Here is a 17,471-nt window from a genome sequence, read left to right on the forward strand (position 1 = left end):
ACGACGAAAACCCATAAATAATACGATGCAAACGCTGAATTAAGTCTTCATATAAATAATAGTTAAGTAAATAAATGATTTGGTAAAAGCCACAAGTTTACAGTTTCAGGGAATCTTGAATATAAAGAAACAGACAGTTAAAATTCAGAATAATTGTCTCTGCAGTCTCATCATTTGAGAATAGCCCTGTATCTATTTATAATTTATTATTTGGAAATACATGAGCAAAAAGTTGTGTTTATGAACTTTTTTATCTTCATTATCATCATCATCTTCATCATTATTATCATCTTCATTATTATTATCATTAAAATTATTGTTAGTATTATCATTATTGTTACTATTATCATTATTGTTACTATTATCATTATTTATCATTTATCATTTTTCATTTTTCATTTTTCATTTTTCATTTTTTATTTTTCATTATCATTAGCATTATCATTATCATTATCATCATCATCATCATCATCATCATCATCATCATCATCATCATCATCATCATCATCATCATTATTATTATTCTTATTATTATTATTATTATTATTATTAACGCAAAAATAAAATTTGCGCGAAAATAGCGCAAATTTTGCGCAAAAGATTTAGCCATTTCGTGGAAACCCTAAATATAAAAACAGACAGAACAAAGTTGAATGATATCAAATCTTTGGTTTTATTAAAATAATAATATTACTTCAGCCATTGGAAATATACGTTTTTACATAAACTCTTTCTTTCGTTCGTTCATCTCTCATGAACGACCCATTTTGTTTATTTTTTGCAGTCGTCCAACAAAATTTTAATTAGTTCGTTTTCAGAATTATCGTTCATAATGTACTTTCTTCGTTTTCCAATTGAACGATCGTTTATTCAAACCGTTTGTTCAGTAAGATCGTTTGTTCTGTAACATTTTTATTTTTAGCTCTTTGTTTTTTCAGTAAAAAATGAAATTTTGTTCAAAAGTTCATTTGAAAAAAATCGATTGATCAGAAAAAAAATATTTTTTTTTTTAAAGTTTCAGTAGGAAAATGAATTTATTTTTCAAAAGTGAGTTCAAATTAATTGTATAAAACGAAATTTGTTTAACGTTCGTTTTCTTCGTACACAAAGCGAAACAAATCTGTCTCAACTTTTATTTACAAATATTTAAATTTAAACTTTGTTTGACAAACTCTGATTAACGAATACCAATTATTTTTATAACGCTGCGTAAAACTTTTTTAATGTAAGCTGTTTAACGTGACAGTCTTAAAAAACATAACTTTTCGTGTACTGTAAAACTTAATTGTACAAGGTTGTACAAGAGTCAGCTGTTGACAGAAACGTTATACAACGAATTGCTCGCTCCTCATTGGCTGTAGAAGTAAACATGGACTCAATTACTGTCACAACTAAAACACCGGTAGAGTATAATTGTAGTTCTTAGATATTTCATTTCTTGCAATATGTTTAGCATTTAAACTTTAATACTATATTGTCCTCGGACATTTGAAGAAATGATTTCCAAGATAAAAAATAAATTACTACTTTGGCGCAAATTTTGTGATTTTTATATAATACATATTTATAAAAATATTAAAAATATACATTCATTTATATATTTCTAACGGTCAGAGATGCATAAAAGGGTATCCAACTGTGTCATGCATTTAATGATAATTAATATTTAATATTTATAGAATTGCCACATGGTTGGGTTTGAAACTGTTGATACTAAACTGAAAGGAAGTTGGACAGTTATACAGAAATCAGCTGATGCAGAATCTAAGGTAGACAATGAACAGAAATTAGCTAATGCATAATCTAAGGTAGTCAATGAACAGAAATCAGCTGATGTAGAATCTAAGGTTAACTATTAACAGAAATATGCTGCTGCAGAATCTAAGGTAGACAATGATCGGAAATCAGCTGATGCATAATCTAAGGTAGACAATAAACAGAAATCAGCTAATGCATAATCTAAGGTAGACAATGAACAGAAATCAGCTGATGCGGATTCTAACGTAGACAATGAACAGAAATCAGCTGATGCAGAATCTAAGGTAGACAATGAACAGAAATCAGCTGATGCAGAATCTAAGGTAGACAATGAACAGAAATCAGCTGATGCATAATCTAAGGCGTAGACAATGAACAGAAATCAGCTGATGCAGAATCTAAGGTAGACAATGAACAGAAATCAGCTGATGCATAATCTAAGGCAGACAATGAACAGAAATCAGCCGATGCGGATTCTAAGGTAGACAATGAACAGAAATCAGCTGATGCATAATCTAAGGTAAACAATGAACAGAAATCAGCTAATGCGGATTCTAAGGTAGACAATGAACAGAAATCAGCTGATGCATAATCTAAGGTAGACAATGCACAAAAATCAGCTGATGCAGAATCTAAGGTAGACAATGAACAGAAATCAGCTAATGCATAATCTAAGGTAGATAATGAACAGAAATCAGCTGATGCGGATTCTAAGATAGACAATGCACAGAAATCAGCTGATGCAGAATCTAAGGTAGACAATGAACAGAAATCAGCTGATGCATAATCTAAGGTAGACAATGAACAGAAATCAGCTGATGCATAATCTAAGGTAGACAATGAACAGAAATCAGCTGATGCAGATGCTAAGGCAGACAATGCACAGAAATCAGCTGATGCAGAATCTAAGGTAGACAATGAATAGAAATCAGCTGATGCAGAATCTAAGGTAGACAATGAACAGAAATCAGCTGAGGCAGAATCTAAGGTAAACAATGAACAGAAATCAGCTGATGCATAATCTAAGGTAGACAATGAACAGAAATCAGCTGATGCATAATCTAAGGTAGACAATGAACAGAAATCAGCTGATGCAGATGCTAAGGCAGACAATGAACATAACTTATGTGTTGTTGACCAAGTTATGGCGATGGGACATAACTTTGTTTGATTTTAAAAACTTTTTATAAAAATTACAATATTTCAAAACTGTTTTCTATAAAGTGTGCTTTAATAAACTTTGCAGTATTTTGTATCTGAAACGTAAATATAAGAGTGTGAAACGATATTTTTTGGTTCATATTTTTCTCAGAGTCTATGCAGGGTAAGAAGAGCAAATGTTTAGATTTGACGTTTCTGTAATTTAAAAAAACTTCTCAGATTTTGTGGAACATTTTAAAATTCCAAAAACCCTTAAAATCGAATCAAAAACGAACCTTGCAAGTTATCCTTATCTTGTGTACTCTAATGGTTTAAATGTAAAAATGGTGATAATAAGTAAATTAAGGACATAGAATTTAGAATATATTAGACTTCAGAATTGAACAACGCAAAACTATTTAGTTGGTTTATATTAAACCTATTCAAATTCATGAACAATCCCATTAAAAAAGAATATTTAGGATGTTTTGGTGCGAAGTGATCTTGCAGCAAAAATAATGAGGTAAATAAATTTTTTATCTTTAAATTCAAATATTTAATTTTTTTGTTTGATTAAAGTATTGACAACTTATCAGAAATAAGAATTTTGGGATGGATTCATAGTTTTTTCCAAAATTTGTAGCTAACGAGATCGCGCCCAGTGGTAGTGGAGTTGATAGATCACGGATTGTATTCGCGTGGTTCCCTGTTTTGATAAACAGGTTGAGGATCATGCCCTTTGATTGACATTGATAGTCAAGAGAATCTGAGTTGTACCTGGATAGATACGTTCCCAGAAACTGTTATGGAGTAGGCATTTACTACACGATTTATGCGGGATATCGATTAAAGATTAAATTAATCTGCAGATTAAAAAAGATCTCGATCAAGCTTTGCCATGAGAATTCTACATTTTCTAAATTATATAAATTTTCACAAAAAACATCTCTTACATTGAAGGAGAGATAATGAAAAATGCATCATTACATTAAGAACGTACACATTAAACTTTTAGATAAGAATAGGCAATATTAAACAAACTAAACAACTGAACAATAATTACCATTTACTAAATATTTCCAAAAATAAAAATGTATTAACTCTATCTTGGAGCTAGTTTTACTCTATTTTGGAGCTAGTTTTACTCTATCTTGGAGCTAGTTTTACTCTATCTTGGAGCTAGTTTTACTCTATCTTGGGAGCTAGTTTTACTCTATCTTGGAGCTAGTTTTACTCTTAAAATGCAAACCCTGATATAGAAAACTCCGGGTTATTTTAAGTCTTTGCCACAAACTTAAATTTTATAATCCTAATTTCTTTGCAACCTGATGGTGTAAACCTTTGATATTTCTATTTGATATTACAGAATTCATAGTTTGAACTTTTTAAGGCCTCTGCAATTGGGTTGCAAAGATATAGGGATTCAAAAAGCTTGTTGTAGGGTAATGATAAAACTTTTTTCTTCTCAAAATTCACATGTATATAACAATTTCTGAAAAAAATGATGTATGTTTTAATTTTCATATTTTTAGTACTGTTGGGGTGACTAAGGCGGAGCATAAGTTGCCATTTTTCCCTCTTATATTCTCGGATAACAAGGAATATTAAGTTTTAAACTTTTTTCAATTCTTTTTCGAAATAATCACTTTAAAACTGTTTGACTAATAAGAAAAATAATTTAGAGAATTCTTTTTTAAGCAAGTTTTATAATAAACATGTCAGCCATTAAAAATTTGATTTATGTACAGTTGTCGTCGTATACATCATTACAATGAAGACGAATTTTTTTCGAATTTGCAATTTAAACTTAAACATGCAAACAAAGGGTAGTTTTGTCAATTAACAGATTATCTTTGTTTACTTTAAAATTTTGTAATTTGAAAAAATGCAGACCACTGTTTGAGCATGTTGATTTTTGCCAAAAATTATAAATTTTAAGGAAAGATTTTGCTTATTTTAAATTGTACAATTTTTAAATCAATTTTCACTGAAAAGTGTAAAATTTAAAATATTTAAGATGACTGTTTTTGACAATGATCCTTTGTACACATCTCTTCCTTCGGACAGGTACAGGGGGACCCACTAAACATGAGACGTAAATTAGAAAATTCTTTTTATTCTTTAAAAGACTAATTTCTATCCTACACTCAATAAGTTTCAATAATTTGAAAAGGTTTTATTTAAAGGGATTTTAAACGTATTTTCAAGTTACCCTCCAGTAGCTGAGTAGCAACGGTACCCTTTAAAGCGATGTATGATCAAGTTTGAATTATAAATTAACGTTTTTTAAAACTATTTATTTTTATCTCAGCTTCTGTGTAAAAGAGATTTGCGCATTCCTTGCTTCAGATACAATGGAAATATTATCAGAATTAACTTTTTAAGTTTAAAAATGACGATATGTTCTTCATTATTGATCTGTTTAAGGGTGCCTTTGTGAGTCAGGAATGCATGCCTTTTTTTAAATGGAGGGTCATTCGAAATATCGAGGACAGGCCCTTAATGCCTCATTGATCGTTCTAATTAAGAACTATTCAATAATAAATACTGATTTTTCAATGAAAATTTGTTATTGAAAAGGTTCGTGTTTAGTTCATTTTTTGTTACTTTTGATATGTTTATGTAACAGTTGAGACACTTCACATTTATTTTTGAAAATCAAATTTTCAAAAAACTAGATTTTTTTCTTTAGGAAATTGGACGAGGTTCATCTTAAAGTTGTGATGAAGTCCCTGGCGAGGCTTCACGCCATCAGCTTCATCTTCTTCAAGAGGTACATCTCATGTACAGTGGTCAGTGTTTATATTAATACAATGAAGACGACTTTTCTATTTAAGTTTTGACTTCTAAGTCTACAACTAAAGGCCGGAAGAGAATCTATTAATTGACACCTTCTCTTTGTTTTCATGTATCCATGTTGTTGAAAGCTTGACAAGCAAAAAAATTGAAATAAAAAGGGGACTTCGTTGTATTGATATTTGCGACGACGACTGTATGTACAATGTACGTAATAGTGTACAGGTTGTATACAACAAAGATCTAATGTGTGTTCACTGTAGTACACTGTTGCAGGGTTTCCCGACAAGCATACATATTTAGTTAGATTGTATGCTTATGCATGATTTTTCCATGTATTTTCTTTAAGAGTAAGTAAGTAAGTAAGTAAGTAAGATTTATTAGAGATAAATCAAGATCATAATACATATTATAATATGATTAACATTCTCATAAGAATATAATTGAATATATCATGGGTTTTATCACAGATTAAGATAAGGTTATATCATAGGAAGTTTAATTTTCTCTGCATATAGGGAATAGCAGATTTTCTGTATTTCTCCGTTCTAGCATAGTTGACAGTAAGCAGTTCAGCGTTCCGTAGCTGGTGGTTGTGAGTGACTGGTTCTACCGGGAATAGGGCAGAATGCCTTTGAGATTTTAGACATTTTTTAGCAAAGGATAAACAAAGTTTCTCTCTCCTAATCCTTAAGGTTTCTAGTTCCAGAACTGATAGAGCAGATTGATAATTAACATATACTGGGCCTAGAATAACCTTTAGAGACACCTTCTGAACCCTTTCTAGGGCCTCATCCTGTGCTATGGTTAAAGAGGAACTCCATACTACACAACAGTACTCAAGAATACTACGTATATACGAAATGTAAACTCCAATAAGCTTGAGTTTACAGAGTAGGGATAATCGGGCATAACTTTTTTTTTGCATATTTCTCTTGTATTAGTCTCCCAATATAGGTTTTCAGTTATCCAGCCTCCAAGTAACTTCATTGATTCGACTCTTTGGAGGTTAGAGCTATTAAGTTTCAGTCTGGTACTAAAGTTGGATTTAGATCTGGTGAATAGCATATAGTTGGATTTAGATCTGGTGAATAGCATATAGTTGGATTTAGATCTGGTGAATAGCATTTAGTTGGATTTAGATCTGGTGAATAGCATATAGTTGGATTTAGATCTGGTGAATAGCATATAGTTGGATTTCTCACAATTAAGCATCATTTTGTTCTGTTCAGTCCAGTCTGATATTGTGTTAATACATATCTGAGTGTGAAGGTTGGTCGGAGGGATAAAAATATTATCAATACCAATATCTGATGCAACATGCAGCTTATTGTTATATGAGGATATTCCAGTTGAAAGGTTGGATAAATAGAGAAGTTCAAGTATAGTTAGATCGTCAACATATTTAAACCTGCAGTCAGTATTAACACAATCTGCATTCTTTAAGAGTTTTTTTTTACTAGAACGCAAAATACGTAACATATAAACATGCATGTACTTGAAAATAAAATACGTAATATATAAACATGCATATACTTGAAGATAAAATACGTAATATATAAACATGCACATACTTGAATATAAAATACGTGATGTATAAACATGCATATACTTGAAGATAAAATACGTTATATATATAAAATGCATATCCTGATGATTGCGAAAGCATGGAACAATTTAAAGATAAAATACGAGAAGTCACAACTCTCAAATTTAAAACTTATAAATTTTGACTTAAACAGCATTGAATTTTGAACTTTTTTTTTATATATTTAGAAGTAATGATGAAAACTCCAAGGCACTCCTCAGTGATTCCGCTTTCACAGAAGAAAACAGGTTAATATCGTCGTCGTATATATTAATACAATGATGAAGACGGTCTATTTCAAGTTTTATTGCATAGTCGCTTAAACATGTAAACAAGATGTAGTTGTCAATTAACAGCTTTATTGACTTGTAACTTGAAAATGCTTGTTGGTGATCAATTATTTTTAAAAGTCGTCTTCACTGTAGAAAAGAGCTAGGTGTCCCCCCAAATATGGTGATTTAGTAAATCGATTTGTTGATTTTCACATTAATTAATAATGAGGTGACAAGAAATATACAGGATTATCTACACCGAATACGACTGTAAAGACGACCAGAAACTTATAAAACGTGACGATTCTTCAAACGTAGTATTTTAATGGTTTTTAAATTCTCTGTAATGAAAGAGCCAATTTTGCAGTTGCAGGGAATCACATGGATATATGGAAAACGAAAATTTTAATTCCGTGCAGTCATTTCTGAAGTCTCTTCCTTTGTGGGTAACCCTGCAGCTTGGGGGGGGGGGGGGGTATTTTTTTTTGGCTGTAGCCTTTTGCCAGCTACATTCTGTTGGTTTACTATACAACTTGTTTTGTAGCTTCATATAAGTCAACCCGGTATTATAAATGAGTTTTCAGTGCTTTAAAGCCTTTAAAAATCTACACTTTCCAGATGTTTTCACAAAACAAATAACATTTTTGAGACGACTCGAAGACCTCTTGATAATTTTGATATGATTAAATAAAGTTTGACCTCCCCTAAACTCGGAAGGGGTTAGAGTGACAATTTTATTAAAAATCACTATGATTATCAATTCCAAACGATTAAATATAAATAATATTTAATCATAGGGGGGGGGGGGTCGATTTGATCCCCCCCCCAGCAGGAATAGGGTTAAATATAAATAATATTAAATCTCAATGAGTAAAAATCTTGACAAGTTGTTGTACTTGAATTGACTTCAAACTATTAGAAATGGAATAAATTGTTTCATGTCTGATTATTGACAAAATCCTGTTTTCAGAATAGCAAAAAAGGATAGCAAGTCTCAACAGAATATATATCATTATCTATTACATACTTTGCTTGTCTGTCTGTCTGTCTGTCTGTTTGTGTCCAATAAACGTAAAAACTGCTGAACCGATTGGCCCCAAATTTTGTGTGGGACCTCACCTGATCCAGGGAAGATTTATGGATAATCAAAATTTCAAAAAACGAAAGTTCCGTTCTTTCCTTGAAAATTAACAGCTATCTGAAATTTTATTTTTGAAGGGTTGGAACAAACCGTTTTAACTTAACGAAACGGCTAGAAAAAGTTGGAATTCATGCCCAGCACCCTGGACAGACTTATAAATCGTCCATTTTTATAAACATTTGCTTAGCTATCGATCGAAGACGACATTTAAGTCGTCCTCAGCTGATATGCTTACTGGGAGGCCCCAAAAAGATTATCAAGTACAATAGGTGGCAACAGAGAAATTAACCAATTATACACGACGTCACAAGTGTCAAATATTACAAGGAAAGCGAAATTTTCTGACATTAGTTGACATGTTTTCCAAGATTAAATAAAAAAGTGTAAAAACAGAAACTAAAGAACACATTAAATTGCACTTATTTTATTGTAAGAAAAGCACTTTATTCTAAAATTATCACTATTATTGATGATTGTGTCGGACAAAAAAACTGAATTGACACTCGTGACGACAGAATACAACTGTACTGAGAGTGTACAAATTCCTTGTTGCCATCTATTGTACTAGAATCTATTTGGGAGGCCCTATTTATATTAGGATTAAGTTAGAAAAATTGCATAATTTCCAAAAGTGAAAAATGAAAAATCTTGATATTTTTCATGTATAGAGCTACGACGACTAAATTGCTGGAGAATAGATTGGATCGGGTTTTGACAACCCTAGCAGCGGTAAATATAAATATATTTATATCCCTGCTATTTTAAATCCCGATATGTAATTTAAATTATTTACTTATATCTATGAATACATCTAATATAAACTTTAATAAATTTTATATCGCTCTATAAACGTGTATACATAATATAGTTATAGTTATGGTATTTTTTTTCAAACACAAAATACAAAATAATAATGTATGAATTATTTAAATCTTTGTACAATGTGTACACTTGTAATATAAATTTATTTATATCTCTGTACACATGTTACCACTATGTTTACGCGATCACACCCTTTAAGCTACTTTCTGAAAAATTTTATCGCCTCAATTTAAACCTAAATAAAAACAACATTTGCATAATTTTTTTTAAGATTGAATGCTTCTCAAAGGTTGCATTTTTCCAATTAACCTTATACTGTAGCGTGTAACCCTTTAAGTGACCCTTCATTTTACGTGTATGATTCACCTGAAAAAGTTTATAGTTATCCCTGATTTTCAATCTCAAAAAAGAATTTTTTATTTCTGCTCTCCGTGAAAGTTGCTTTGCGAATTTAATTAGCAATCAAAGAAACAAAGCGACTTTAGGAGGAAAAGCGTTGTTTTCTAGTTTAATCCGATAAAGAATGTCAATTGAATTACGTGTACAGTACTTTTAGCATTGACTTCATCTACTGTATAGGAGGGATGTAGTGAGGAGGAGATAAAGATGGTGAAAACATTGAAGAACAGCCTCTACAATATATACAAGGAGGCCGCCACTAGCAACAGGTCCAACTTCATCCAATCTTTTCAAGGATTTGTTCCACAATAGTGAAAGGAAGTGTTCCCCAATATTGAAAGGAAGTGTTCACCAATATTGAAAGGAAGTGTTCCCCAATATTGAAAAGGAAGTGTTCCTCAATATTGAAAAGGAAGTGTTCCCCAATCTTAAAAGGAAGTGTTCCCAACTATTGAAAAGGAAGTGTTCCCCAATATTGAAAGGAAGTGTTCCCCAATATTGAAAGCAAGTGTTTCCCAATTTTGAAAAGGAAGTGTTCCCCAATATTGAAAGGAAGTGTTCACCAATATTGAAAGGAAGTGTTCCCCAATATTGAAAGGAAGTGTTCCCCAAGATTGAAAGCAAGTGTTTCCCAATTTTGAAAAGGAAGTGTTCCCCAATATTGAAAGGAAGTGTTCCCCAATATTGAAAGAAAGTGTTCCCCAATATTGAAAAGCAGTGTTCCCCAATGTTGAAAGGAAGTGTTCCCCAATATTTAAAGGATGTGTTCCCCAATATTGAAAGAAAGTGTTCCCCAATATTGTAAGGACGTGTTCCCCAATATTGAAAAGGAAGTGTTCCCAATATTGAAAGGAAGTGTTCCCAATATTGAAAACGAAAGTTGTTCAATAATTTCAAAATAAGTTCATTTACACATGATCCTTTTAATGGGTGCACTGCCAAAAGAAATCCTTACCTTATTATTAAGAACAATCTGAATATCTAAATCTAGTATAGTTGGTTTCCAATCCTATTGTTCAGAAAATGCAATTAATCAACTTCTCAGACGAGCTCAATCCCTGCACTCCAATGGCATATACCTTGAGGCCAACACTTTTGCGTGAAAAAGCGTTGATCTGCTGCAAGCAAAGCTATATAAGTACAGATCCATAAATTATAATTCCTGTTCCCTAAAGTTATTCCTTTAGGGAACAGGAATTCATTTCAATTCGTATAGTAACGCACACTCAATCCAAGTATTTTTAACATAAAAGTTTAAACCTCTGAGCTGGGAACTTTTGTTTTGAGACTTGAATCCCGATCAATTGATCTATGGGCACTTTTAATTCCAGGATTAGAGGTATACAAAACTAAACCAGTTTCCATATCTTCATTTTAGTTATTCCTCTCCTGATCAAAGCTACCCTCTTACTGGGTACGATGACCCTGAGGATTATCGAATAAAGAGTAAATTAATCTTGAGATTAATAAAAAGAAGAGATCAAACATTGATCTCGATATCCACAGTAAAAGAGTTCCAAACATTATATATATCTGGTTCTCCTTTAGTTTACTACCTGTTCTCTGCCATGGAGAACCTACCCCAGCCAACATCAAGTTCAAGTATGCTGCTGATGGTCTCCCTATTGATGCCAGGGTAATTATATGTTAGGTTTTTCCCAAAGGCATTTTCCCAAGCGTATTTTCCCAACTGGGCAATGTCCTAAGTGGCAACTCTCCAATTCTGTCCTAGCAGCAGCGCTCGGCTCCTGACCTGTTCTAGCTACAGCGCTCGGCCCCCTAGCCCGAGTTAGCTTCATCGCTCGCCCCTCGTTGCAGCCTGCGGCGCCTCAGAGGGTCTAACCTAAACTTTTGGAAGTTGTCACTTGGGAAATTGTTACTTGGGAAGTCGCCCTTGCGAAATACCTATAACAACTTTAATGGAAGCAGTAACTGTTGAATAGTATGACGATATTTAAGCAATAGTTTAGTGGATTTGATGTTTTTATAAAGCAAATAGTTTTCCTAGTTACTTACTAAACCACTTATCAAGTGTAATGTGTCTGTTTACACTGCACATTGCCGTGTTTGATGTTCTATGAACTCTGTAAATCCCAAAATTCGTTTTCTTATCCCAGAGTTTGATGGGGCTTACTTTAGATGGGACTAATCTTAATTCTTTCATTTATCATGAAATGTGAACAATTATATTTACTGCTATAACTAATAAATAAAACAAGACATTCTCATATATGTTCCCTATAGCCGGCCAAACGGCTGGACCGAATGGACTGATTTTTTTGAGGGAACCTACGGGAATCCCGGGTGGTAATATAGGCTAAAAAATTTTAAAGAATTTTCTTTCAATTTTTTTGACGGTCAACGCCGGGCACTTCAGCTAGTAGTTTATTACATTTTAGACATTCAGAAATGCAAGAAACAATTTTCTTCGAAAACAGCTGATCAGATACATATTACATAGTACCCACAAAGATGAAACTGTAAAACATGATGATTTCAAGGTTAAATTAAGTATTTTGTCAAAAATATATATGACATTTTTTTATGATTTAGCAAGGGAAAAATCAAATTTACAGTTGCAGGCAATCCTTAATATAAGGAAACAGATAGTGTTAATTCCGTACAGTCGTCTCTGAAGTCTCATCCCTTGTGGGTAACCCTGTATATAATATGACCAGTATAAAACTGAACAACGGTCGTCTTTATCAAGTATTACAATAAAAAATGTCGCTAAAATTTTGTATTTTGTAACTGTTCTCTGAAAATGTGCTCTTAACATTTTTAGGATATATGAATCATGTGTGCGTTAAAAAATATAGCTTGTTACAGTGAGAACCAGAAAACTATGGAATAGGAAGACGACATTATAGCAATACTTAAGTGTATCTGATAGAGTTACAAAGCAAAAAAGTTTTACTAGTAACTAAGTTAAATCGCTTCCAATTTAAAAAAACGATTGTAACTTTTTAAAAACGACGAAGAACAAACGAAAAACGAATCGATCGTTTTGAAAAACGATAGTTAAAAAAATATTGTTTTAAAAAGTGTTTTTAAAAACGATAGTTTTTCGGTAAAAAAACGATCGTTTTGAAAAGCGATCGTTTTGAAAAACGATAGTTTTATTCATCTATTCATTAATTCACTATTAATATTTAAAGTTTGTGAACCTTGAGTTAAGTTTAGATATGGTTCTGGAGTGAATGATACTCATTAATTCATCAATTCATCATTTCATTAATTCATTATCATTTTTAAAGTGAATGACATTCATCTATTCATTAATTCATTATCATTGTTTAAAGTTTGTGAACCTGGAGAAGTGTGGATATGGTTCTGGAGTGAATAATATTCATTAATTCATTAATTAATTATTATTGTTAAAAGTGAATGATATTCATATATTTAATAATTCATTATTATTTTTTAAAGTGAATGATATTATTAATTCATTAATTAATTCATTCTTTATTACTGTTTAAAGTGAATGATATTCAACTATCCATTTAATTACCATTGTTTAAAGTTTGTGAACATTGAGAAGTTTAGATATGATTCTGGAGTGAATTTTATATATTCATCTATTCATCAATTCATTAATTCATTATTATTGATTAAAGTTTGTCAACACTGAGAAGTTTAGATATGGTTTTGGAGTGAATGATATTTATATATTCATGTTTTCATTAATTCATTATTATTGTTTAAAGTAAATTATATTCATCTATTTATTAATTCATTATCATTGTTTAAACTTTGTGAACCTGGAGAAGTGTAGATATGGTTCTGGAGTGAATGATATTCATCTGTTCATTAATTCATTATTATTGTTTAAAGTGAATGATATTCGTATATTCATTATTTCATTAATTTATTATTTTTGTTTAAAATTTGTCAACCTTAAGAAGTGTAGATATGGTTCTGGAGTCAATAATATTCATTAATTCATTAATTAATTATATTATTGTTTAAAGTGAATGATATTCATCTATTCAATAATTCATCATTATTTTTTAAAGTGAATGATATTGTTAATTCATTAATTAATATTATTTAAAGTTTGTGAACCTGGAGAAGTGTAGATATGGTTCTGGAGTGAATGATATTCATCTATTCATTAACTCATCTGGAAACAATACAGCTAGAGAGGACTTCCTTCTTAGGTAACCTGTTTTTAGTACAGAGTGTTCCACAGAACATGAAATCATAGTCTACATTTTGGAAACACAAATATTTTTTTAATAATCATCTAATGCTGACACAAATGCCGCAATACATTTTCAAAAAACAAAATGTCATTATACAACGTGCCAATATGCGGAATTTTGTGAGAAAAATATAAACATGCAATCATTTCGCGAGAAAAAAAATCAAAGATTTAAAAATTGTTTAAATTTGGAATAGTAATAATAATATTCTTTTAATAAATTGTTATTATATTATCATTATTATATTATTATTATAAAATCTAGGTTTGTTTACTACGAAGCTTTGGTTTCCCTGCTTAAGGTTTACGGAGAGAAGGTAAATGAAGAATTTTTAAAATTAGTTTTCATCTCGATAAAAGGGTCCACGTATTATATTTAATTTTAAATGCCTGTAGCTCAACGTTAATTTATGTTTCAACAAAATTTAAATTTTTTTTAGTAAAATTCCAAACTTCACAATCCTTAAATTGTATACAAAAGAAAAGTATAGATTCAACAAAATTTGAAGTTTTAAATTTTTCAGAATGTTTTCAGCTTCGATGAACTTAAATCCGAGTTTGTGCAGAAACGTCTTTATGGATATATACAGAGCAGTTTTATACTAGCAGGTGAATATCTATATATGGATATATTCAGAGCAGCTTTATACTAACAGGTGAATATCTATATTTGGATATATTCAGAGCAGCTTTATACTAGCTATATATATATATATATATATATATATATATATATATATATATATATTTATATATGGATATATACAGAGCTAATACTAGCATGTAAGCTATTACAGCTATCTTTATAGATAAACACAGAGCAGTAAATATATATGATATAAGATAAATATAAGATATAAGATAAATATAAGATGTAAGATAAATATAAGATAATAAGATAATAAGTCTGATCAAGAATGGTTGAGCTTTTGGGCCCTAGAACATCATTTTATAGAAAATCTAAAATTAAAAGAAAACCAAATTATGAAATAGGCTGGTTTCATAATTGACCAATGATCATTTCACATAGACTCTATACCTTCCACTTTACAAACGATGATTTTCCATTATAACTTTAAATCAAATCATGTTTTATATTCACCGAATTTATTTTATATAGTTTATTTAACAGCTTTAAAAAAATCGAAATTGAAATGGATAGTCTAGGGAACATACTTTATTAATGTACTCTACTGCATATAATTTGTGAACAAAATTCATACCGAGAGATTCTTTAAATTCCACTCTAACATATATTCTATTCTCTTTGGTTCTTAAGAAAAGAGACTATGGCGGATTTCTTCTGAAAACACAAGGAAGGAACTTGTTAGAATTAAACAACTATTAAGCTAGTAAACTGAAAATCACAATAACAATTCATTTTAAAGAAATTGGTGTAAGCTTCAACTTCTGTACACTTATTGCTCTTAATTTTAGAGGGTCATGGGACCGGTCATGTTTCAAAGAAAACTGTTTCTGCTCCCGTAGTTCAGTCTCAACAAGGTAACCGTCTCTTCTTTTTATGACAGAGTTAACCATAACGGATGAGAATTTAATGACGATCTGAATTATTTTTTGTTTTTAAATGTCAATACTTATCTCATCTTTTATTTTGATAACAATGCTGAGATAATTAATGACATTTTTATCCTCTGATGCTAGGAAATGTTGGTTAGTTATTTTATTTCTCTGTATGAATGTTTGCAATATTGGGAATTATCAATTATGTACTCAATTTCAGTGTTTTTTCAGCGTTTGATTTTATGATTGAAAAAAAAGGTTTTTTATATTAAAGGGAAAGTTGGAGTTTAGAATAAACGTCTAGAAACTCTGATACCAAAGGTATTGCCGGCCTGAGTTTAAAATTTAATCAGATTTTAAAATTGTTGGAGAAAATTAAAATGTTTTGAAAAAATGTTTAAAAATTGGTCAATATGGAATGCTTTTAGTTCCCAGCTTCGGAAAATCAATTAGATTATTTCGTTTTCAGCGTTTCACGACGGTTCTTTTGAAAACAAGCTTTGAAAAGAAATGTTTCAACTTATCCCAATTGGGTCGACCTTATATTTGTAACTAAAAAATGCTTTTTTTCGTTTTCAACTATAGAATAAAAATTTTCACGTTTTAAATTTTTAAAAATCCCTTTGCATTGTGTATAGGCACCAAGGCAGTTGAAAGCAAGATTTTGGGTAAATTCTTCCCTGGGCGTGCCAAGGTGGCAGCAGTGGCAAAGTTCAACCAAGTGGAGAAAGGTAGAGATGGACACGTTTTTTCTTCTTTTTTCGTTTTTTCATCGTTCGTTTGAGAGCCATTTGGTTGTTTTCAGTCGTTCTTTCATCGTTCGTTCACAAGCCATTTCGTTTTTTTAGTCGTTCATTAACAATCTGAATTCGTTCGTTTTCAGAATTATTGTTCCTTTTCCCTCTATTATGCTTTTTTTCAGTGAGATAGATTGTTCAGTAAAATTGCTCGTCCAAAAAATCCATTGTTTTGTTTTGAGAAAAAACGATAGTTTTTTTTATTTCTTTGAACAATACAATGTGTTCGTTTATCCTTCGCTACATTTTAAAACGACACCATCGTTTTTAAAAAAATTCTTTCTTTTTGAAATATTTCGTTCGCTTTGAAATATTAAGTTTGTTCATAAAAATGATGCCCATCTCTATTTAAAGGATCGGTGATGGATAAGGAAGATGTAGGTTCCAGGGTCCGAGACATCATCATGAAAGCAATGAAGGTTTAAGGAGGAATAAGAAGTGCCAAGTCACCCATGATGAACTGCATTGAATGATTTTACAGATTTTATTATTTTGTTAAAGGGACTGTAAGCGTAAATTCAAGTGACCCTCTGTTTAAAGAGGACAGCACCCAATTCACAACAGTACCTCCTTAAAAGCTTTGTGTGCAGGTAAATATGAATTAGGCTACCATGTTTATAATTTTGGAAACCGATTATTTTCAATTCTGGGTTCTCTCCAAAGTGAACTACGCATTTCTTTTGCAGGAATATATGGAGAATTATTATCAGAATTGAAAACTTTTAAGCCTAGAAAAACGACAATTTCTTCCCCAGGGTACAGTTGTGGATAGGGCATAGCAACTTGTATTGAGGGTCACTTGATATAACGCTTACAATCCTTTTCATAAGCTATAGTTTTAATCACTTTGAATTTCTTATGGTCATTGTTGTTGATTTTTTTAGACCTAATTTTTTCTTCAAATTGTCAATTATAAATTAGTTTACCTATAGCATGAGAAATATATATATATTCTATATTTATTACATTAGTATTTTTAAGAGATGTGGAATAAACTTGGACCATTAAGAGAAATTTAGTTTTAATCATAAAA

At 31.0% G+C, this 17,471-nt stretch overlaps 1 protein-coding gene across 1 annotated transcript; it reads left to right on the plus strand.

Annotated features, from left to right (window-relative positions):
• The first annotated feature begins 1,265 nt into the window (after window positions 1-1,265).
• Window positions 1,266-17,401, plus strand: LOC111707859 (uncharacterized). Its single transcript, XM_023481039.1, has 16 exons — window positions 1,266-1,402; window positions 1,680-1,769; window positions 3,381-3,421; window positions 4,431-4,497; window positions 4,916-4,965; window positions 5,591-5,671; window positions 7,471-7,530; window positions 9,364-9,424; window positions 10,097-10,185; window positions 11,465-11,552; window positions 13,973-14,076; window positions 14,386-14,437; window positions 14,645-14,729; window positions 15,558-15,623; window positions 16,280-16,372; window positions 16,793-17,401. Exons 1-16 carry the CDS (start codon window positions 1,370-1,372, stop codon window positions 16,861-16,863), a joined length of 1,131 nt encoding a protein of 376 aa, XP_023336807.1. The 5' UTR covers window positions 1,266-1,369; the 3' UTR covers window positions 16,864-17,401.
• The last annotated feature ends 70 nt before the right edge of the window (window positions 17,402-17,471 follow it).

Source organism: Eurytemora carolleeae, unplaced genomic scaffold (genome assembly GCF_000591075.1).
Source record: "Eurytemora carolleeae unplaced genomic scaffold, Eaff_2.0 scaffold789, whole genome shotgun sequence".
Taxonomy (NCBI): Eukaryota; Metazoa; Arthropoda; class Copepoda; order Calanoida; family Temoridae; genus Eurytemora; species Eurytemora carolleeae.

Bases quoted from the DNA above. Each gene is read 5' to 3' on its own strand.
- LOC111707859 (XM_023481039.1), top strand. From the start codon at position 1,370: ATGGACTCAATTACTGTCACAACTAAAACACCG. The intron at 14,077-14,385 runs GTAACCTGTTTT...TATAAAATCTAG, and splicing joins AGAGAGGACTTCCTTCTTAG to GTTTGTTTACTACGAAGCTT. The intron at 14,730-15,557 runs GTGAATATCTAT...TCTTAATTTTAG, and splicing joins GAGCAGTTTTATACTAGCAG to AGGGTCATGGGACCGGTCAT.